The sequence below is a fragment of the Salminus brasiliensis genome, chromosome 17, assembly GCF_030463535.1.
Source record: "Salminus brasiliensis chromosome 17, fSalBra1.hap2, whole genome shotgun sequence".
Classification (NCBI taxonomy): Eukaryota; Metazoa; Chordata; class Actinopteri; order Characiformes; family Bryconidae; genus Salminus; species Salminus brasiliensis.
In genome coordinates, this window is record NC_132894.1 from 10,970,948 (window position 1) to 10,993,969 (window position 23,022).

Consider the following 23,022-nt stretch of genomic DNA (forward strand, 5'->3'; position numbering starts at 1 on the left):
TTTTGTGGGGAGGTGGGATTTGTTGGGGGCACTGTGCACTCAATTAAAATGGTTTGGCTTGTTTTGATGTTTTGGCTGCCATTAGGTATAATTCCAATAATTAGATCATTCAAAAGTAGATACACTACTACTAGGGGCTCAGCGATTAGAGCTCTCAGCTATTAATGACAGGGTTGTGGGTTTGATACCCGGGCTCGGCAAGCAGCCACTGTTGGGACCCTGAGCAAGGCCCCCAGGTGCTGGAGTTGGTTGCCCACTGCTCTGGGTGTGTATGCTCATATATATATATATATATATATATATATATATATATATATATATATATATATATATATATATATATTTACCCGCATTTAAACATATAGTAATAAAATACTAGGACATACCATATATCCCCCAACATTTCCCTCCCACCGCGAGATACATAAATAGATGAACATAGAGACAAGGCAGATCCAGACGTATAACAGGCATTGACAAACAGGCTGCGACACTAAACGAACCTAGAAAAACGCTTGCGTGTATAACTGGACATAGACAAACACTAACCCATACACATAACATGTTAAAAGGTTGTAATTTTGAACACTACAAACCTGAGGTGGGAAAACGTATTAGGCTCTCAGTATACTGTAGAAAATATTATCAGGTTCCATAATTTCATCATTGATTATGTGTTGTTATTGTAGTTGGCAGATCATTTTTCTAGATTACTGTTATCTAAAAATATTGAGCCAGCGCTTTATGGAGATTTGGGTTCTGTCCTTGTCCTTTCAATTGTCCTTGTCCTGTCAATGAAGAGACTTTGTTTAGTAGTACTATGATGGCTCTGGCAACACCAATGACACTAATGTCAAAATCAGCTGTCAGTAGTATCAGACAGTGTCTCTAGACAAGAATACCGAGCAAATAACTTCCACAAATCTTATGATATTCATGCAACATTATGAGACATGTCATTATGTAAATGACCAAATACAGCATAGAATACAGTTAGACTTGGTTGGAAATAGTGCACATAAAACAGAATCACGATCATTATTATTATTTTAATTTACAGGCTTAAAAACATTTAGTCTGGTATTAGTCTGAAGTGCAAACATCTCTGTATGTGTGTGTGTTTATTTTTCAGTGAGTGCTCTGTATTTGCAGGACGCACTGACATTGTCCGTGGTCACAGTGGACCCACACCTTTGTCCCTCTACTCATTTCCACAGGCTCAGCATGAACATGGACTTGGTGTGCAGCCATCTTTCCCCTTGCTTTGGCCTCCTAATAACTGTAAATACTGCTCCAGTCACACTTCTCCAACCAAACGGTAAACTCTCTCTGAAGCTATAAACACCCCACAGTGCAGCTGCACGCTCCTGTGTAGGGAGAGAGAGATTGCGTCAGGTCATTTCACCTCGCTGATTCTGCCTAGGGGAGATAAGGCGGGCAGGAGAGGGAGGATTGACCTCCATATATAAGATGATGCCCAAGCATGTGATTGCACTCCAGCTGTTCATCATGCGCTTGCTCCTCTACTGTCTCTTTGCGGCCTCGGCTGGTATGTATCTCATATAGATAAGAGTGCGGCTTATTTACTTTACATAATGTAGGTTAGAGACTATATCACCACCAATGGATCACAATGGACGGCAACAATTTCAGGAACACTACAGTGTTAGTCCTGGCAGATATAAGCGTGCATTTAGTAACAGCAGTGTTTTTCGCTATGTAAAGAATAGAGCTTATGTGCTAAATAAAGCTGATTTTAATTATGATTTTTTTTTGTTGTTGTTGTTGTTGTTTTGCCAGCAAGTGAGACCATCAATTATGGTAAGTGAATTATGGTAAATAGACCATAAAATTCTAATAAATCAAAACTGTAAAACTATAGTTATTATGTTGTAATGTAAAACTATCAACTCCTACTGTAATCCTAAATGTTATCCTATCCTGTTTATTGCATTGACTCTTTACACTCTCAGACGAAAAGCGTAATTTCCAGGATTCCTTTTTCCTCCTAAAGAGCCAAACAATGCCATTGTACACTTAATATAAGTGCAATAATGGCCTTTATAGTCCAAATGCATTTCTTTCTGAACTGCATATAAATATTTATTTATGTAGGAATGTGTTTAAATATGCATTTTTGTTTGTATGAAAGCAGCACTATTGTCAATACTGCACATTTCACATAATTGTAGTTTTATTAACCTGTTTAATTATTTATTTAATTTAATTTATACCTCATTCATTTATATCAAAACACTAATCACAAAGAAAGTCTACTTCTTTATAATTAAACTGAGGCATGTACGTAACGATTATTGCTATGTTAGCCTTGAAGCAACAGTTTAGCTAAAGAATCAAACATTTGCTGATGAACTACTTTTAAGAAAAGGGGGAAATGGTATAAATTTGCTTGTTTTTTTTGGGGGGGGGGGGGGGGGTTTGGACAATACTGCAACTAACCATTTGCTGATCAAAGTTAGATTCATGAACGTTTAGGCCCTAGACCTAATAGTAATAATAATGATTATATATAATGATTTTTTTATATTTTCTCATTTTCAGAGCCCACCCTGAATTTCAAAAAAACATATGAGTATAAATATGAAGGCGTGGTGAATGTTGGCCGTGATATGGCAGACCTGGCAGAGGCTGGAGTCAAACTGCAGTGCACTTTCAGAATCACTGGAGTGTCATTACAGCTTTTTCTCCTTCAGGTATGCTCAACTTCATAATAACAAGTATTTACATCTGAGTCCTTTTAGACTCAGATATCAGATACAGCAGAGTCCTTTAGATGTCATTTACATATTGAATAAGTAACTCTTGCCACTCTGAAAGGGTATCATTGCAGAAACAGAAAATTTAACTCAATGTAAAGGACAAAATGGGGTGAATGGGGTAAAACAAAGAAACAAGAAAATAATAGACTAGTGCTAAATGTAATTTTTTTTTATTTGTGCAAATGAGCAGGTTCATCATGTTTGTTTGCTGCATTAATAATAATCATTTTTACTACAAACATGGTACATAAGAAAGTTCAATTATTTTTTAACACACCAATATTTTATCAAAATAACTGATTTAATTATTTGAGGAAAGTGATCTAAATAGCAAATATTACTTAGGAATGGGGTGGACAAAATATCACAATAGACATTATTACAATACACTTCATGTATTATGATATTTTGACACTAAATAATAATTAAATAAAACCAAATAATTGTAAAACTGTTAGTAGAACAATGTTCAAATTTCTTTACATGTCAATACATGTACTGATGATATTTCTGATGCACTCAAAAACATTCTGTAAATCACAATACTGTATATTACATCTTTATATTGCCCACCTCTACATACTTATCCACTTATCCATTGTGGTGGTCTACAGAGGCTTACAAAACACGCTGTCCAAATACTTATGAATCTGACTTTACATAAGGTTGCGTGAATTATTGTAGTCTCTAAGCAATCTTATTTACTTTTCCAGATCTCCGGGGTGGAATTTGAAGAGTTTAATGGGATTGCAGGAGAAAGCTCATTCAAAGCTTCGCCTAGTCTCTCCAAACGCTTAACGGCTGAGCTCAACAGACCTTTTACATTTCAGTACTCAAATGGACAAGTAGTTGACATTCAGACAGCAGCTGAAGTTCCAGACACCATTGTGAACATAGTGAGGGGCATTCTGGGATTCCTGCACGTCACAGTCAAAACCACCCAGCAAGTGTATGAGCTTAATGAGGTATCGAACCTTACATTTATACATCAGCATTACCTTCACAGGCATGGATCTGACATCTGACATGACAATGAACCTCCATGTACCTCTAACGTGCCTTGCTCAAAAATGTACTTTACTATCGCTTCTTCTCAGTTGGGAATTCATGGGGTATGCCACAGTGCTTATGCTGTTGAAGAGAATGCAGCTGCCAAAGAGTTATATGTGACCCAAGTGGTCGACATTAGCAACTGCCTCCAAAAAGCTGCAGTGTATAGTGGAATGGCATTGGCTGGGGAAAGTAAAAACAGCAAACAGGTTTGTATACCTAGTCATCTCATGCGTAATGAGCAGCAGATTATTAACAGCCACCAATCAGCCATAACATTAAAACCACCTGCCTTATATTGAATTGGTCCCCCTTATGCCTCCAAAACAGCTCTGATTTCTTAAGGCCTTGACTCCTCAAGACCTCTGAAGACTCCTTCTTTCTTGGAGCATTTTTGGTCGATACTGATCACTGCACTGGGAACACACCTCCAGACCTACCCGATGTTTTGAGATGTTCTGACCCAGTTGTCTAGCCATCACAATTTGGCTCTTGTCAGAGTGATTATTACACTTGTTCATTTTTACAGCCTTCAACACATCAACTTCAGGAACTCACTGTTCACTTGCTGACTAATACTGTATGTAGGTCCCAACCCCTAACAGGTTCAGTTGTAGTGGGATAATCAATGTCATTCACTTCACCTGTCAGTGGTTTAAATGGCATGGCTGATTGCATCTCCACAATGGTAACATTAAAAAAGGTCCATTCATCATGAAATGTAAATGACAGCTAGCACTGAAAAATGTTGTGGAAAGAAATGAATGAAGTTACGTGGTTCTATGGTATAATATACTCACATGCGGCCTTATATTCTACTATTTGGGTTTTCAGAGAGGTGAAAATGTCGTAGCCACTGTGACGTATGCATATACTGTGAAGTCTACAGAAACTGGTGGTCTAATTACACAAGCCTCTGCTCAAGAAAGGCACCACTTCTCCCCATTCAACGTAAAGGGAGGTAACACTAAAGTGAAGGCCGTGTAAGTTCTGTTCAATCTGATTCAAAGTAGCACATCTATACACGGTCTAGACAAAAGTATTGGGTAACTGTCTCTGGGAAGAGACACCCCACCCCACCTCATTCCCAACTCCCCAACTCATCCCAAAAGTATTGGATGGAGCACTAACCAATATCCCAGTGAACACAGTTCCACTGCTCCACAGCTCAATGCTAGAGGGCTTTATACCCCTCGAGCCCATGCCTGGTATAAGGCATGGTGCCAATACGTTCATGTTTATCTGCCCCAGAGTGTCAATTCTGATCTACAGGGGCTAGACAAGCTGTATATTTGCATTTGCACATCTGTGTCAGCAATAAGTTCAACATCAAGTAGCTGAATACTTTCATTAGAGGGGGTCTCCACAAACATTGGGACATATAGTGTAGTGTATATTACAACTTGCTGGCTCATTTAAATATCCTCCACATTGGTTCTATTTTTCCTTGAGGTGTACATTCAAGCTAATAACTACAAGTGTATTACCCTTAAACCTTAAGTTAATGATTCAATTAGTTGTATTCACCTTTAGATTACTAGGTTTAGGACTTTGTGGTACCACAGGGTTCAATTTAAGGGCCTATTAAAGTGATGTATAGTAATAAAGTGTGGGCATACAGGCTTTAAAAGGGTTTAATGGGCTAAATACTCTGTCAATCATAACTTTACAGTAGTAAGTAGTACAATTTTCCATTCACTGCTGTTTCCCTTCACAGACGGAACATTGTGCTACTCAAACAGACGAACACTGTTGGGAAACCAGTGACAGGTCAAGTAAAAAGCCGGGGGAATCTAATGTACAAAGTGGTGAAAAGTCTAGGCCCAATGCCAGTTCTACTGATAAATCTAACCAACCCAGTGGCCAAGGTTAGTCTTGTGATTAAAAGCTATCATCAAACGTGAGAAGAAAAAATCATCAGTCATTTTCACTAATTAATTTTACTCACAAATCTCTACAGATTTCTGACCTAATCAAACATTTGGCTCAATCAAACATCTACCAAGTGGACCATGCCACAAGCGCTGATGTTCTTGCTCTTATTCAACTGCTCCGTACATCAACGTATGAGGATCTAGAGCTGTTGTGGAAACAACTATCAGGAAACAGTGAGCACAGGTATTAATTTACCGCTGGTCTGGGTAGCAGGAGAGATAGAACTGGAGAGACGTTGGGTGATTTCACTTGGTGATTTCTTCTTGACTAGGAGGTGGTTCCTGGACACAGTTGTTGAGGTGACAGATGAGAGGCTTGTCAAGTTCCTCAAAAGCAGATTCAAGGCTGGAGACATCTCTGCAAATGAAGCTGGGCAGGCAATTCTATTGGCACTCAACCACCTATCAGCTGAACCTGAATTAGCCGAAATGGCAAAGGTAAGAACTGCATGATGAGGGTGTAAATATTTTGACAGTTGTATTAAAATCTCGCAATGCCACCACCAATTATGGCTGGAGGTTTAAGAGAACATAACTAGCCACACAGAGAGAAGTATGGCTTTGTTACCTCTAGGCATGTCCTGATTCGATCCAGTGGATCGGGATCCAGGCATATTTGAATGGATCGGGCATCGGCTATTTTAATCCCAGTCCAGTTTCAAGGCACTGTTTTAAACCCTTAACACTCCAAGGTTAAATACACACTAAGGTGTGTTATTCCAGATCTACAAGAACGTATGTGTAAACTGGTGGGGCAATTCTTTGGTAAAAGAAGTGTATAATAAAACTTTGTTAAAAAATGTTTTATTACACACACGGTGTTGATAGTGCAATCTGGACTGATCTTACTCCTGTCCTCTGCAGGAGTTTTTGACCATCCCCTTCAGCAAGTCCCATCCACTCCTGTGGAATACAGTTGTCTTATCATACGGTTCTCTGGCATACAGAGTGTATGCTCATGTGAATCCTTGCCCAGTCGTCACAGTGCAGGTATGATATTAAATTTCATAAAAGAAACCACTGCTTCACATCACATCAACCTCTGATGAGTGCTAATTATGTTGCCATTCATTTTTGCTCATCTTTTGCAGCCACTGCTGGATATGGCTATTAATGGGCTAACTAAAAACAATGAGGGAGAGATGGTGCTTGCTCTGAAGGCTTTAGGAAATGCAGGTCATCCTTTGAGCATTAAGACCATACTGAAGTTCCTTCCTGGCTTCTCAGTGAAGGCTGATAGCCTCTCCACCAGAGTGCAGAGTGTGGCTGTACAGGCCCTCCGACACCTCGCCATCAGAGACCCGAACAATGTAAGCACCAACACATGTCCTGTAACTTCTTTTTGCACTGTGTAGTTCTATGATAACAGACTGTAGTCCATCTGTTTCTCTGTAAACGTTGCTAGCCTCCTTTCACCCTGTTCTTCAATGCTCAGGACCTCCACAGAGCAGACATTATTTGGGTGGTGAGTCATTATCATCACTGCAGTGACACTGACATGGTGGTGGTGTGTTAGCAGTGCTAGACTGGAGTGTTTAAACACCTCAGTGCCACTGCTGGACTGAGAATAGTCCACCAAAAAATATGCAACCAGCAGCATCCTGTGGGCAGCATCCTGTGTCTAATGATGAAGGATAAAGGATGACCCACACACTGGCAGCAACAGATACGCTCCTGTCCCCGACTTTACATCTAGGTAGGAGTGTCTAACAGAGTGAACCCAGTGTTTAAAAACTCCAGCAGCACTGCTGTGTCTGATCCACTCGTACCAGCACAGCACACACTAACACACCACCACAAAATATCAGTGTCACTGCAGTGCCAAGAATGACCCACCACCCAAATAATACCTGCTCTGTGGTGGTCCTGTGGGGTCCTGAGCAGTAAAGAAAGAGTGAAAAGAGGCTAACAAAGTATGCAGAGCAACAGATGGACTACAGATTGTCTGGAATTACAGAACTACACAGAGCTCCTTTATGGTGAGTGGAGCTGATAATATGAACAACACGTGTAGAAACAAGGAGGTGGTGTTATTGTTGTGGCTGATCTGTTTATATTGCTCTAAATTTCTTAAATCCAATTGTAATTTTAAAAACAATTGCAAGACAGGGCAGAGGAGAAAGAAGACATTTAAGCAGACAGATTAAAATAAGGATGGTGAAGGCTATGCTGATTACACAGTTGTAATTAAGCTGTGACCATGACTTTTATTAAGCCATGGGAATGAGATAATTAAGTCCTTCCCATGCCTTACTAAATTGCAGCCACACATCTTGTTCCAATACCTTAATAAGCCGTGGCGCTAGATTATTGTTATTAAGAAGGGAAGTCACCAGCAGGGCAACGTAATGTACATATTTAATTTAAGTACATTTAATATATGACTGTTATCAGTGTTCATCAGCGTAGGATTAGACTCCCCAGGGCCACTCTTAGCAAAAAAAAACAAAAAAAAAAGAACATCTGCAATCACTCTAGTTTAACTGTGGCTCTGGGAGACATGGAATCTGATTGGCTTTCAATCCAGTGCGATCTACGCACTGGTATCCAGCAATACTTGTGACCTTGTTACTTGTCACTTATTGCAAGGCAAATCTGTCCAGACCTCTTCTGAGATTTGCTGGAGAAAGCTGGGGGGTAATCATCAGTGTCGCATCTTCTGTTGATATGAACATTGCTCAGAAAAACGCGTTGCTGCGTTGGAGTGGTGTTGAAAACTGGGGAATACTGTTTATAACACTTGTAGATTGCACTAGAACAGCCAGCAGTGTTTTTATCCTGTATCTCGCTTAGCTTCCTCCCAGTCCCAGGTGTGGTGTTTTGCCTGGGTAAAATTGGCATTTACAAGTGGGAAACTAGCTGCTATGGAACACTGGTCTATAACCTCTAGTACTGGGTCCATGTTAACATGTCAAATTCTTATGCCTCAATATGACAGAAATCCCGACACAGTTAATTTATTAATTTATTATTATATATTTATTATTTATTTCTTACTTTCTTTCTTTATTTTCTGAACTGTTGTATAAAAGCAATAGAACACTAAAGATTGTGTTCGCCTTCCGCTCATGTCAGCTTCATTACAATCATGCTGTTATTTCACTTTCCTGATCCTGGCATTTCCTGTCTGGTCTGGTAACCTTGTTCTCTTGTTTGCCCTGGTAATCTGATTCTGTTTTTTTATCTTGTCCCAGCTTTAGTCCTCCCCTGTTTTGCTGAAGCCCAGCTTTAAAGTTTTTGTTCATTGTTTTTCGAAGCCCAGCTTTGAGATTTGGTTCATTGTTTTTACCAAGCCTTGTTTTGTGTTTGGTTAACCGCCACGTCTTAAACCCCTGTGTAGTGTTTTGCTTTACCTGTATGTCCATAACCTCTAGTACTGGGTCCGTGTTAACATGTCAGATTCTTATGCCTCAATATGACAGAAATCCCGACACAATTAATTAATTTATTTATTATTATATTTATTATTTATTTCTTGCTTTCTTCCTTTATTTTCAAAAAGCAATAGAACACTAAAGATTGTGTTCGCCTTCCGCTCGTGTCAGCTTCATTACACTCATGCTGTTATTTCACTTTAACACCCTCCCTCTATTGCTTTTTTATTGCTGTACATGCCGACAAATTGAAACTAATCCATTGCTAAAAATACAATGCAAACCCAACCAACAACTGGTCTTCTTTCCTTTCAGGTGCAGGACATTGCTCTAACCATCTTTGCCGAAAGAACTCTTCCTGCTGAAATCCGAATGCTGGCTTCTATGATCCTGCTGGAGACAAAGCCTCCTGTTGCTCTGATCTCAGCAGTGGCAGACCTGTTGCTGCAGGAGAACAACCTTCAGGTGGGGAGCTTCACTTATTCTCAGCTCAGAGCCCTCTCACGATCCCGCACACCCGACAATCAGTACCTGTAAGTACAGCATCATTCCCTCTACATACAATATGTACTTTAACATAATATCCAGTGTAAAGTGAGGTGGGAGAAAATCATGGGCCATTACCTGGGGATGAAAAGTGATCAGAGTTGATTTGCTTTTTAAATCAAAGAAGTCAAGCCAATCCCAATAATTACTACAGCGGTGCATGTCATTTAGCATTTGTTTTCATTGACCTGCAATGTCATAGAGGCATTGTTATACTGTATTTGTTACTATAGTATGCTGAGAAATGATACCAGTGTAATTCCCACACAAATCATTTCTAAATGAAACTTCTGTCAGGCCCTTGTTGTCACGCTCTCCCCCATGGTGATCCCAGGACTCCACCCACAGGCCCATATAACGACTTTCCCCTCGTTTTCGTGATTCACTGCAGCACCTGGGACTGTGGCTTCTTAAGCCCAGTCCACAGACTAGTAGGTGCCGTGTATTAGCTTTGTTGCACCCTCTGTACCACACTCTGTGTTCCAAGGGCTGTTCAAGGGGAAAGAAATCTGATCCTGGCATTTCCTGTCTGGTCTGGTAACCTTGTTCTCTTGTTTGCCCTGGTAATCTGATTCTGTTTTTATCTTGTCCCAGCTTTAGTCCTCCCCTGTTTTGCTGAAGCCCTGCTTCAAAGTTTTTGTTTTCATTGTTTTCCGAAGCCCTGTTTTGAGATTTGGTTTATTGTTTTTACCAAGCCTTGTTTTGTGTTTGGTTAACCGCCCCCGCCTAGTGTTCTGCTTTTCTTGTATGTTTTGTGTTTTTCCCCTGTATCTCGCTTAGCTTCCTCCCAGTCCCAGGTGTGGTGTCTTGCCTGGTTTGTGTTGCCACATTACTCTTTTGCTTTCTGGTTCTGTCCCTTAGTTTGCTGCACCCCTGGTTATATTCTGTTTGGTTATTGCTTGTTATGTTGCCCTGTCTTTCATTAAAGTCTTGCATCGTCCATTCTGCAAGTGTATCCTTGTTTTCACTGCCATGACCATTGCAACTAATTTTAGGCATTGTCATTATGGAACTGCTGATTCTTAACATTTCTTAGTTCACCTTAACATGAAGTATATAGAATCTGTACAATGCCATAGAGGCAGTATTTTGGTTAAACTACCCTTTAATTAAATGAAAGAAGATTGCATCAGGACTTAAGGTTCATCTGTCCAAAGCACATAGATGGGTTCTGTGATGACATTTTTAGGATTGTTGGAGACTTCTTTACAGTCTGTGGTCCACTCTTGGGCTGAACTTGCTAGGACAGCTTGACCCGCCCATGTTGGCAGTTGTTTCACTCATAAATTATTTTCCAGACAGTGGAAAGGCTGATTTGTAACGGTTCTGAGAGCTTTTAAAATTAATTCACAGACTCCTCCACATTAACAAGCTTCTTTCTGAAGGCCTCAGAGAGCTCTTTGGATCTGGTCATGGTGATACCACTCACTTCAACCATCAAGTGCAAACCAAACTAAATGTTATTTAACTAAGGCTTCTCCATCTAACCATGTTGTAATCATTGACAGGTGATGTGATGTGCTGATTCTTTTAGGCATTTAGGTAGTTTCATATGTTTAGTTATATTACCTTCAACATGTTTTTATGATGTGTCTTTTTTTTCACATGACTGTACCTACTAACTCTTTCATGGCCATCTCTCAAAAGGTCAACGGCATGTAATATTGCAGTGAAAATCCTTGCTCGGAAATTTGGTCACCTAAGTTATCGATATAGCAAGGCTCTACATTTGGATTGGTTTCATGGTAAGATAAATCTTGCAGCTTTTAGATTAACCTGTTAAACATGACTACATGTATGTCCAAAGGTATCCCCTGTAATTAGTGATCTCAGTTCATTTAAGGTGCACCGTCGCTAACAAAGACATGAAACTGCACACACACAGAGCATATTGAGAATAATCTCAATGAAAAAGCACTGGCAATAGAATGGGATGCTTTCCAGTGCCCAGTGTCTAGTGTTGGAGGGTTCCCATTGGGCTATGAAGCAGTTCTCAGCATAGTGATGAAGCCCCATCCAATACCTTCATAATGAGTTGGAATGGGGTTTGTGATCCAGAACTAATCATCTAACATCAGTACCTGACCTCACTAATGCTCTTGTGACTGAATGCAATAAAACGCTCACAGTGATTCTCCAACAGCTAGGGTCAATTTGTCCCAGAAGAGAAGAGGCTGTTACTGTGGCACAAAAGGGCAATCATCTTTTTATTACTTCTCTTGTTTTCATAAATGTTGGATGGGAGTCTACAAACTTTTGGGTATATAGTGTATACTTACCAACACTAAAGAGGTTAAATGTATGCTGAGATTTTCCAACTGTCAGCGCTATCTGCTTACAGTACATGTTATAAGTAAATGTAGCAGAGCTGGCATAAGTATATAGTATGCTTGACTCCTCAGATGACCTTTTGACTGGCACATCAAGTGAGTTTTATTTGCTGAGAAATGGTACCAGTGCAATCCCCACACAAATCATTTCTAAAGGAAAACTTCACTTCATTGGAAGGATATTACAACTTGTCGAGGTAACTTGAAAGTAACTTTTTAAATACCAATAATTAGAGTCATTTTAATAAGATGACCAGTTTTTAATTAAGAAGATGTTATGTTGACTAGACATCCATGTTTATGCAGCTTGGTGTTCGTGCAGAGGGTCTGAAAGAGCTCTTCACTGACAAACCTGGCATTACCAAACAGTTTGGAATTGCTGATTTTGCTGCCATCATGAAAATAGTAAGTAAATTTGTACTCGTCTTCAATGTTCCTAAGTTCAGCCATGTAACTCCTCTGCTGCGTTCTCCCTTCACTGGCTTCCTGTAGCTGCCCGCATCAGATTCAGAACCCTGACGCTGGCCTACAAGACCAAGAATGGACCAGCCTCTCTGTACTTGATGGCAATGGTCAAAATCTGATCTGTACCAAGAGCGCTTCAAACTTGCCATCTTCAGACAGAAGACCCACCTCTAACCCTAACCCTAACTTAAATCAGAACTTATCTAGCACTTTTTAAGACTTAGGATTGTACTCATGTCTTATTTGATTTGCTTGACATGCAGGCAAAGTGTAGTGTATGTTGTGTTTTGTGTATCTAGGTATCCACACTGACTTCTGTATTTGGCAGAATCTGGCTTGAGGTGTCTTTGGGATTTTAGCCTATATAAATCAACTAAAACTAAACTATACAAGCTAACTAAAACTAAACTATACTGAGTAAGGACATTTTCTGTGTAAACAGTGAAGCACTTTTGTAAGTTGCTCTGTATAAGAGCACCTGCTAAACGACTTGCCACTGCCACTATTAATATTACCACTATCTAACTATCTACACCATGATTAATATATAATGGTCATGATCAGAGCAGTTCAACAGTATAGATGGTTTGGTAACTTTTATCAGTAATGTTTAAATAGTTCTGATCAGAGGAGGATGGGTCAGGTCCCCCTTGTGAGTCTTGGTTCTGCCGAAGGTTTCTTCCTCCAGCTCTAAAGGGAGTTTTTCCCTGACACTGTCGCCGTTGACTTGCTCACTGGGGGTCTTTGATTCTTCATGTCTTTTTTTGTTATTTCATTTTTGTCTCATTCATTTTTATACTAATTATGTAAAGTTGTGACGACAACAGTTGTAAAAAAAAAAAGCTATACAAATAAATTTGACTTCACTTGACTACGTATTTAAATATGAAAGTATGGTCAAAATAATATAAAAATACAGAAAGTCTAAATTCTGTATTAATTACTAAATCACTGTATCTTTCCATTTTACAGTGTGTTCTTCTACACTACACCTATTTACAGGACCTAATGTTAGTATATGCATATATTGAATACACTGTATCGTTCTATCATAGGTCTGGTCCCAGGAGCATTTCACAGGTCTTGAAAACATGTGTTTTTCTGAACAAGTACCCAAATACACATTCTAAAAACCACCCTTACAAAAAATTGTGCTTACATTTCATGATTAAGTATGTTCATAACTGCTGTTAAAAATATCTCCAGTAGCAGCAGTGATGTATTAATAGTGAATACCTGTGGTAGTGCAAATGAACTGAAATTGAAACTTTTTGACCTTGTGTAAACTGTACATGTGAAATAGGAAGCGATTTCCAGATAATTATTTCAACCAAGAAATGGTTGGGTGACAGATTAACAAATGTAAATATGACTACTACATAGTCAAAATGTATTGTTCTCCCTATTACGTCACGCTGAGTGAAGTTTAAGCAGGATCAATGTGCCAATTTACTGCACTAATAATTATGAATGTACAGATTTTTACTGTAACTACATTACAATGCTACTGTTTACGCATTTAACGCATTTCTTTATCCTCATTTAAAGCTTTCAGACTGGCAGTCCCTCCCCAAAGATAAACCTCTCTTATCTGTATATGCAAGGGTTTTTGGACAAGAAGTCTCCTTTATGGATTTGGATCGAGATGTAATTCAGCAAATTCTAAAGGTAAGCTTATTATAAATTCTGTTTCATTTTTTCATATCAACATTCCTGGTTGTTGGAAATGAGCACATTAAATATGTTATTTTTTCTCTCTGAACATGAAGTCTGTGAGTCTCACTGCAAGTAAAGAAAACAAAATCTGGAATATTATTCAGTACCTACAAAAGGGGACATCATGGCACTGGACAAAGCCTTCTCTTATGCTGGAAACTCGATTCATTCAGCCAACATGCCTCGGCCTGCCAGTCGAAATGAGCAAATACTTTTCTACAGTGACAGCTATTACTGCAAATGGTAAAGAGTGCTCATACTTTCCCTTATAACTTTTAATACTACATGACAGATGATAGCATTATTTACAAATGTTTAAAGAACTAAAATATTAATGTTATTATTATGTTATTATCATTATGAAATTAAAATTGAAATACCGTTCTTACTTTAAGCTAATTCCACATCTAAAGTTCACAGTGTATAAAACAAAAAGGTGTAAATAAAAACAAAGACCTCTTACTTTTGCCCTTGTAGCAAAGGTGGTTATTAACCCACCTCCAAAAGAAAGCCTGCGTGAACTGATAAATGCAGATGTTTCCCTGCAAACTGATGGATTTTATGGGTAAGGTATTCTCCATAGTTATACTGTTAAAATGTCTACACTCTTTAGAAAATGAGGGTTCTTAAGGGTTTTATAGAAAACTATTACTACTCAAAGAACTATGTGGATCCTTAAATGCTTCTTAGCCTGGTTATAGGGTAACAGTGCAGTGTTATTTTAAGTGTGCTTGTACCTGAAGTTAAGAACATGTCTAGAAGGGGGAAATGATATATAAATAGTGTATACCTGTAGATGAGCTTCAGGTGAAGGGCAGAGCTTAGTCCTTGCACATTAGAGCACATGACTTGTGCATGAGCTTCCCACTGAGGCCAGCAGAGGGAGACATTACAGGATCTTAAACATTAGCCAGGAGTGCTTTAGATTGGTGAAAAACCTGAATCTAAAAATCTTAAAACAAACAGATGAAATAATGTTATTTTTATGTATTATATATGAATGTGTGCCAATGTTAAAGATGCTGGGATGGTTAGACTGACAGGTATAGAAATACTTGCTCTCTTGTTTCAGAGCGGCAAAGGATATTCTTGTTTTCAATGGGATCAATACAGACCTCTTCCAGTGTGGGGCCCAGCTGAACAGTAAGATTGTCACAGCTTTGCCCTGGAAAATTGAGTTGAAAAAGAAGGTCAAAGAATGGAATTTTGAAGTAAACCTCGACCCGTGCAAAAGAGCCACAGAGCTCTTATCAGTTAAGTATGTAATCCTGTTTTCTTAACTACACCTTAGACCACCTTTAACACCTAATATTAATATCCATATAGTGATCTGATCAGACTACACAGAGCAGCTGCTTTAATCTGTGATGTGGCAGCGCAGTTGATTAGGCTGTGTTTTGTTGTTGTCGAGGGGGAACACTGGGATGCTTCAGTGCATGAATGGGTAGCTCTGGTCATGGAAGGCTGGTCCAGCATAGTTTTGTGCTTTTCGTACTGAAGCATGCCTGATTTAAATAACTCACTTAAATAACTTACCCTGCTTTAGCGTCCACACTATGAATGTTATGTGGCCATATAAGATAAGATAAGATAAGATAAGATAAGATAGTCCTTTATTAGTCCCGCAGTGGGGAAATTCACAGTGTGACCGCAGAAAGGGATAGCAAGACACTCAGTTACAAAAAAGACTCTTAATTGCACATGGGGGGGGGGGGGTATTGCACATAGTATTCCCTGAACATGAACATGTGTGTGTAGTTAAGTGTAGTTAAGTATATATATGCATATTGGTAGCATGGTCCACATATACTCTTAGAAATAAAGGTGCTACAAATAGTTGTTTAAATGATGCCATGTTTATTATAGAGATGATAGACTTTAAATAACAACTTGCTCTTGATGTAAAGGTTCTTTATCGGTTGAAAGTCACATCTCCATTATAAAAAAGGTTATTTATGGAACCAAATGTGGTTCTTCTATAGCATCACTCAAAGAACCTATTGTGGCACCTTCATTTTTAGAGTGTACAGTTTTATTGCACCACACACTTCAGAACACGTTCACAGCTCAAAGCAGGGTCATTTAATTTTGGTCCAGTACAGATTCATCTCAAGTGCCAACTGTGCTGGACTCCTGGCCTTCCAGTGCCGGAACTGAGGATCCTGACGATCCTACTCCTTTTGTTTAAACTAATCTCTAATAAAATCTTTAAGAATATTTTGATTCTTCCAGTTGAAATGCAGATATCTTCAGGTTAAATGAAACTGTAACTCTATCATTCAATGTGTCAAATGCAGGACTAGTGTTTGACTGAGCAGAACTTGGGGTGATATATTAAGCACTGTGGTTTGGTTATCATTTTGATTTTTTGTTAAATAGTCCCTAATATTTTAAATATGTATTTTAATCATTCAAATACATGGAACTGCCCAGTAGTTTCCATCTGAGTTTCAAGTCACCGTTTTCTAAGGGAAATGCTTCTAAATTATTGTTGGTAGATATGAATCATCGCTGTCCAAAGAAAAACATGTCCAAATCCCAAAAATGGGGACTTTACAGGAGAAGGCAAAAATGTACTTAACTTAGAATGTAAGTCAATGTAAGAGTTTGTATAAGAGTTTATTACAAGTCATTTCAAGCATTTCTATTGGTCTATTCATTCAGAATGATTCACACAGTGAAAAGAGCAGCTACAAGGTTCAAATTATGGAGGAAACCGAAAAAGACAAAAAAGAAGAATCATGGTTTTTATTGGACAGCAGTAAAATGCTGTTGAAAATTGCTGAAATGTTCATTCAAAACTTTTATGATGTGTGTCCTTCTTAAACAGTTCCAATGTATACGCTGTTTCAAGAAATATTGAAGATCCATCATCAGCCAGAATGACTCCCATGATGCCAGAGGGCAAAGATTTGAAGCAAAGTTTTCCAAAAGATCAGAAAATACCTAATAATTTTATATTTTCTCAGGTACAGTATCCATCGCAGTACTACATACTTTAGAAAGGGATCGTCTGTAATCTTCTCGTATCTTCTGAATATTAACTCAGCATATGTTTCTGTGGTCCAGGTAGAAGATTCTGAGATATATCACCCAAAACTCCAGTACTGCAGTGAAGCCAGTGTTTACGGAGCTGCACTCTGCACTCAAGCAGAAGCTAACCGAGCGCATTACCTTAAAGAATATCCTCTGTACTACTTTTTGGGATTTACACAGTTTTCATGCCACTTTGAGCCAGGTATCACAGTTAACATTTTAAAAATGAAATTATGTGTTTATATATATATATATATATATATATATATATATATATATATATATATATATATATATATACATATATAAAATATGAAAAATATACATTTATATAAAGTCATTGTAATCCAAATTTTTCTAGAAAATGTAAAAGATTGAATGAAAAAGCTTGCTCTCATATAATTCATGATCTTTTTTCTACTCATGCAAATTTCTGAAGTCATGTCGATTAACCCCATTGAAAAGCTTCAAGTCCAGATCAGAGTTGGTCATAATAAACACAAACCAGACCTGAGCCAGATGCTCACTCATTCACTAACTGAGGTACTGTATCAATTCCACTGTTACACAGCTCTGGACAAAAATAAGAGACCACCCTACATGATCAGTTTCTCTGGTTCTACTATTTATAGGCAATGTGTTGTTTTTTTTACTATAATTACTATAATAATTATAATGCAAAGAAGTTATTATTAAAATTTAAACACTGTACTCATATTTGAACTTTGGGAGTGTTTTTTAGAACTCAAACACATCACGCAGCTCCACAGCAGGACCAAGTCCTCTTCAGGTAACCACTAGCTTTTCACTAGTTTTTAGGGAGGTCCTAATAAACTTTTTTGCCACCCCATCCCCCACCCCTGTGGTTTAAACACAGTTACAGCACCACCCTCAAAGACCCACAGCCATGAAGTGGGATATGCAAAGCTGATATCCGTTAATATATGTATAATCAAGTAATAATATAATAATATGTCCATAATAATAATATCAACAACAGAGTGTGCCATAAGCAATGGTGGAAAATACCTGGGTAATTATACTTTGTTACTGTACTTAAGTGTTAACCCCTTAAACAGCCTATGGCCGGTCGACAGGCCAAAAGTTTATTATAATTATATAATTATAATAATTAATAATAATATTTAATATAATTATAAGTATTCGTTTGTTTAAACATTCTTTTTATATTTTATATACAGTACTTGAGTATGTCTAAATGTGAATAAATGTGACTTGAGTAAATGTCACTGAAGTATATTTAGAGCTCTGTGCTTCCACTTTAACTCTTGTAAGTCGACCTTTCTTGTGTACGTTTTCCAACAAGTCCTTATTCTGTAGGGTACAGATGCTGCTCCTGATCCTGTGATCTCTGTGAGTTTGCTGGCCGTCAGTCCTAATGAGAAGGTGATGGGCTATGAGGTTGATGCCTATTACACTCTGGCCAAGCAGAGAAAGGACATGGAGCTGATCCTCTCTGAGGTGGCTGAAGAGGGGAACTGGAAGATATGTGCTGATCTCTGTGTTGATGAGATTCAGGAGAAAGCCAAGGTACAGATCCTTATCACACCTAGTTACTGTAAACCTGTTTCTAGACATTTTTACTTTATAAAGTGAAAGATCTTACTTCTATCTAGCACTATTTCGTGACAAATGTTACAGTAAGATCATTGTACTAAGCATCTAAAATGAAAGCTTTTAAAAAGGTTCATTAGAGTAATGTAGGGTTGTGTAAGGCCCACTTTCAGGACCGTGAAGAAATTTGGTACTACCAGTTAACCCACCCTTTTATAGCTCTCCCTAGCACTAGCAATGCTCACGACACTAGGTGGACAAAGACATAACACGTCTCCTCAATACATGGGAAGCCACCGCCCCAACAGACACCTGTGCCAGCCAACATCACATAATTGCGAAAATGAGGGGAGAGAGCGCCATCTACCCTCCCGAAGAGAGCTCGGCCAACTGTGCTCTCTCGGGCTCCTGATGGCAAATCGGCATGGCTCAGGATTCAAATTTGCAACTCTCGGACCATAGTCATAGCACATTGGACCGCTGAGCCACTCAGAGCCCTATTTAAAGGTTTTTGGGATGTGTGAATGTGTGAAAAAACTTTGAATAACCTCCATCAGCCATCCTTGTAGAGATTTCATTTCAGCCGGCATTGGCTTCAACCCAAACTGAACTCAACTGATGATAAGTGTTAGGGGAAAGAGGAGACCTAATGACCACTGATGTAATGGGTCAGTAGCAGTGTATTACAATACAGTATATTCAAACCAAGACCAATTTAGCTGCGTAAGTTAGAGTTATATGTATTTAAAAACTGTTTTTTACTCTGTATCTCTCAGCTCATCCAGAAAAACTCAGAAAAGCACAAATTACACTCCCTGTTTGTAGGGAGAGCCCAGGAGCAAAAAATGCCAATTCTTCATAGTGTTGTTTTAAGGAGGACTGGGGGAAAATTTGTGTTGTAACCAAAGGTGTCGAAGGTGTTGAAGTATCAGCTTAAGTTTTTACTCAAGTAAAAGTACTAGTTTCAAAACTAGTAAGTATAAGTAAGTGAAAGTAATGTAAGCAAAACAAAGGCCAAAAGCTTAGGCTGTGCCACAGGGGCCTATAGTGCACTACCCCACCTCCCCAAAAAACATTTTTCCAAAAGCCATAATGACTACAATGTTATATTCAAATGTTCATGTTAACATTTTATAATGCACTAGGCTACCTTTGCATACCTGAATGCATTTTAGTAATATCGAATATATTAAAGGAACATCTATGTGCACTACTGAGCATTAACATGTGTTTCATGGAGGGGAAAATATGATAAGTAGTTGCCTATAAGGATTGTAACGGTGCAAAAAGTCAAACTTCAGAGACATGTGATCAATAAGCTTTATTGGAATGTAAATGTCAATGTGCTTATTTGGAACATAAATAAAATTATTTATGGTTATTTTATTTATACCTAAAAATCTAATTCTGCTGTGGTGCTACAAGAGGGCACTAAAAGAGCTCCAGGTGGCTCCAGAGCCGCATGTTGAGTGCCCTGTGGCCTAGACTGAAGAGGCTTTCACTTGGTGAGATGACTGTTTTCGCAGTGTAATTTATGCTTGTGTCTGTTTTAGGCCCACTTCAAATGGGGGGCTGAATGTCAGCCATATGAAATAGCCCTGAAGGTTTCTACAGCAGGCATAGCTGAGCCAAAGCCTTCCATAACTGCAGATGTGAACTGGGGAGATGTCCCTTCATTCATCCAAGCGTTCGGCAAAAGGTAATTTATTTAGGTCTTTTGCTCTGAAGTTTGGTAGGTCATTCAGGTTGCACCCCAACATCTTAATACTGAAGGCAATGAAGGCAAAGGCAGCAGAAAAGTAGTTGCCCAATATTACACAGTGCTCTCTTCCACCTCAGCACTGTTCACACTTATGTTTAGGGTGAGGGAATACTTCCCAGGTGTGTCCTACGTCATGGGCTTCTATCAGAAGCATGAGAAGAATACTGACCATGAGGTTTCAGCCACTCTTGTGGCCTCCACTCAAGAGGGGTTTGATGTGAAAGTCAAAATTCCAGAGGTAAGAGCATGCTGTGGCATCTGTGAGTGCAGATGTATGCAAAAGTTTAGACACTTAAATTGGACATTTAAATATGGTATTTGCTTTTGCTCATTTCAGAGCTGAATTATGTTTTTTGAATCCAAATACATTAAACTGAGCAAATCAACCAAACCTTTGCATATGACTGTATGCACCAATCAGCCATTACATTAACACATCTCCTTGTCCATTACATCAGCTCCACTCACCATAGAGCAACACTTTGTGGAGCTACAATTTCATACTGTAGTCCATCTGTTTCTCTGCATACTTTGTTAGCATCCTTTCAGACTGTTCTTCAGTGGTCAGGACCCCACATGACCTCCACAGAGCAGTGCGGTGGGTCATTCTCAGCACTGCAGTGACACTGACTGGCACACTGATGGCATGTTAGTGGTGCGTGTCCACTCACTGTCCACTCTGTTAGACACTACTACCTAGTTGGTCCACCTTGTAGACATAAAGTCAGAGACAGAAGCTCCTCTGTTGCTGCACAGTTTGTCTTGGTTATCCTCTAGTCCTTCAACAGTGCTCACAGGATTCTGATCACAGGATGCTGTTGGCTCCAGTGCAACACACACTACTAACACGCCATCAGAATGACCCATTACCTAAATAATACCTGCTCTGCGATGGTCCTGTGGGGTCCTGACTGAAGAACAGGGTGCAAGAAGGCTAACAACGTATGCAGAGAAACAGATGGACTACAGTCTGTAATCATAGAACTATAGAGTGCTGCTCTATGGTCAATGGAGCTGATATAATGGACAGTGAGGGCAGAAACAAGGAGGTGGTGTTAATGTTAAGGCTGATTGGTGTATGTTTTCAATCACCACAAGCACTTTATCATATTACAAATTGTGAGATCAAGAAAAATCCCATAACTCCATCATTGTTTAACACCTGTTGTTTGTCTTCAACAGCTGACTGTGTATCGGAAGGAAATCCCCTCTCCATTTGAACTTGTGGTAGCTGAAAGTGACGACAACAGTGGCGACATGTCCCATATATAAAGTTCAGCCCTTAATAAACTCTATAAGGTTCCCACTATAGCTCCCAGTGAGCATTACACATCAGTGAGAGGCTGTTATCACTAAATCATGTGTATGCTTGTTAATAAACATTGTTGTATGCATTTATAAATCATATTTAATCATATGACTATTCATTCTAAGTGCACTTCAATTAAACACAACAGGTTTTTATACCACACTTATTTCATCTTTTATCTTTAGAGAATTCCATACCATCCAGAATTAGAATTTATTATAAAATAAATATTTTTTTCCCATCAGTTTTTTCTCTCTTCATTAAAAATTATGTTAAAACTACATTAAAACAAACTTTGTATTTACTGTCTTCACGTTGCCATTCCTTTTGTTTTCAATTGATTTTATTTTGTTTTGTCATTTTTTTAAGCCCTTTTGTTTTTAAAGCTTGGATAATAGCTCATTTTGAGCACAGCCTCTTGTTTATTCTTTCACCAATAATTAATGTTGACAACAGGTGTGACCAAATGCAAATGTTATAAAAGTTGGTGATTTTGTCAGCCATGTAAAATAGCACTTTTAAAAGGTTTCTACAGCAGTTATAGCTGAGCCAAAGCCTTCTACAACTGCGGAAGTGAGCTGGAGATGGGAGATGTCCTCTTGTTTATTCTTTTACATGAACACAAATAAAAATTTGCAGGCATTATTTATATGCTTTACCCTGATCAGCCATATCATTAGTACAGCTGACACTGACAGGTGACATGAAAAACCTTGATTATCTTCATCTACACTGGTATCTGTCAATGGGTGGATATATTAAGCAGCAATCAAATAGTCAGTTCTTGAAGGCGATGTGTTAAAAGCAGGAGAAATGGGCAAGCATTAGAATCTTAGTCACTTTGACCAAAGGGCCAAATAGTGAGGCAAGACGACTAAAGGGTCAGAGCATCTCCAAAACATCAGGCAGGTCCTGTGGGGTTTTTTTTCCTGGTATGCAGTCAGGCAACAGGGTCATGGACACCGAAGACTCATTGATGCGATCCGTAAAAGCCCCTTCTCACAACTCACAGGACTCCTCAAAAGTTGGTGTCAGATTCCACAAGGTGGTCTTGTGGAGTCTGTGCTACAGTGCAATGCAATATTAAGCAGGTCATGCTAATGGCTATGGCTGATCGGTGTATATGACTGCACAATGCTGTCACT

General features: G+C 38.8%; 1 protein-coding gene across 1 annotated transcript; it reads left to right on the forward strand.

Moving 5' to 3' along the window:
* The first annotated feature begins 1,430 nt into the window (after window positions 1–1,430).
* On the forward strand, window positions 1,431–21,969 carry vtg3 (vitellogenin 3, phosvitinless). Its single transcript, XM_072659868.1, has 26 exons — window positions 1,431–1,549; window positions 1,801–1,821; window positions 2,563–2,714; window positions 3,494–3,745; window positions 3,878–4,039; window positions 4,665–4,813; window positions 5,548–5,698; window positions 5,791–5,948; window positions 6,037–6,202; window positions 6,629–6,754; window positions 6,856–7,074; window positions 9,454–9,671; window positions 11,332–11,429; window positions 12,087–12,211; window positions 12,321–12,419; window positions 14,028–14,147; window positions 14,249–14,438; window positions 14,673–14,760; window positions 15,268–15,453; window positions 17,026–17,164; window positions 17,265–17,433; window positions 17,671–17,774; window positions 18,573–18,782; window positions 20,360–20,505; window positions 20,668–20,806; window positions 21,751–21,969. The coding sequence occupies exons 1-26, from the start codon at window positions 1,471–1,473 to the stop codon at window positions 21,838–21,840; spliced, it is 3,756 nt and encodes a 1,251-aa protein (XP_072515969.1). The 5' UTR covers window positions 1,431–1,470; the 3' UTR covers window positions 21,841–21,969.
* Window positions 21,970–23,022: the final 1,053 nt, after the last annotated feature.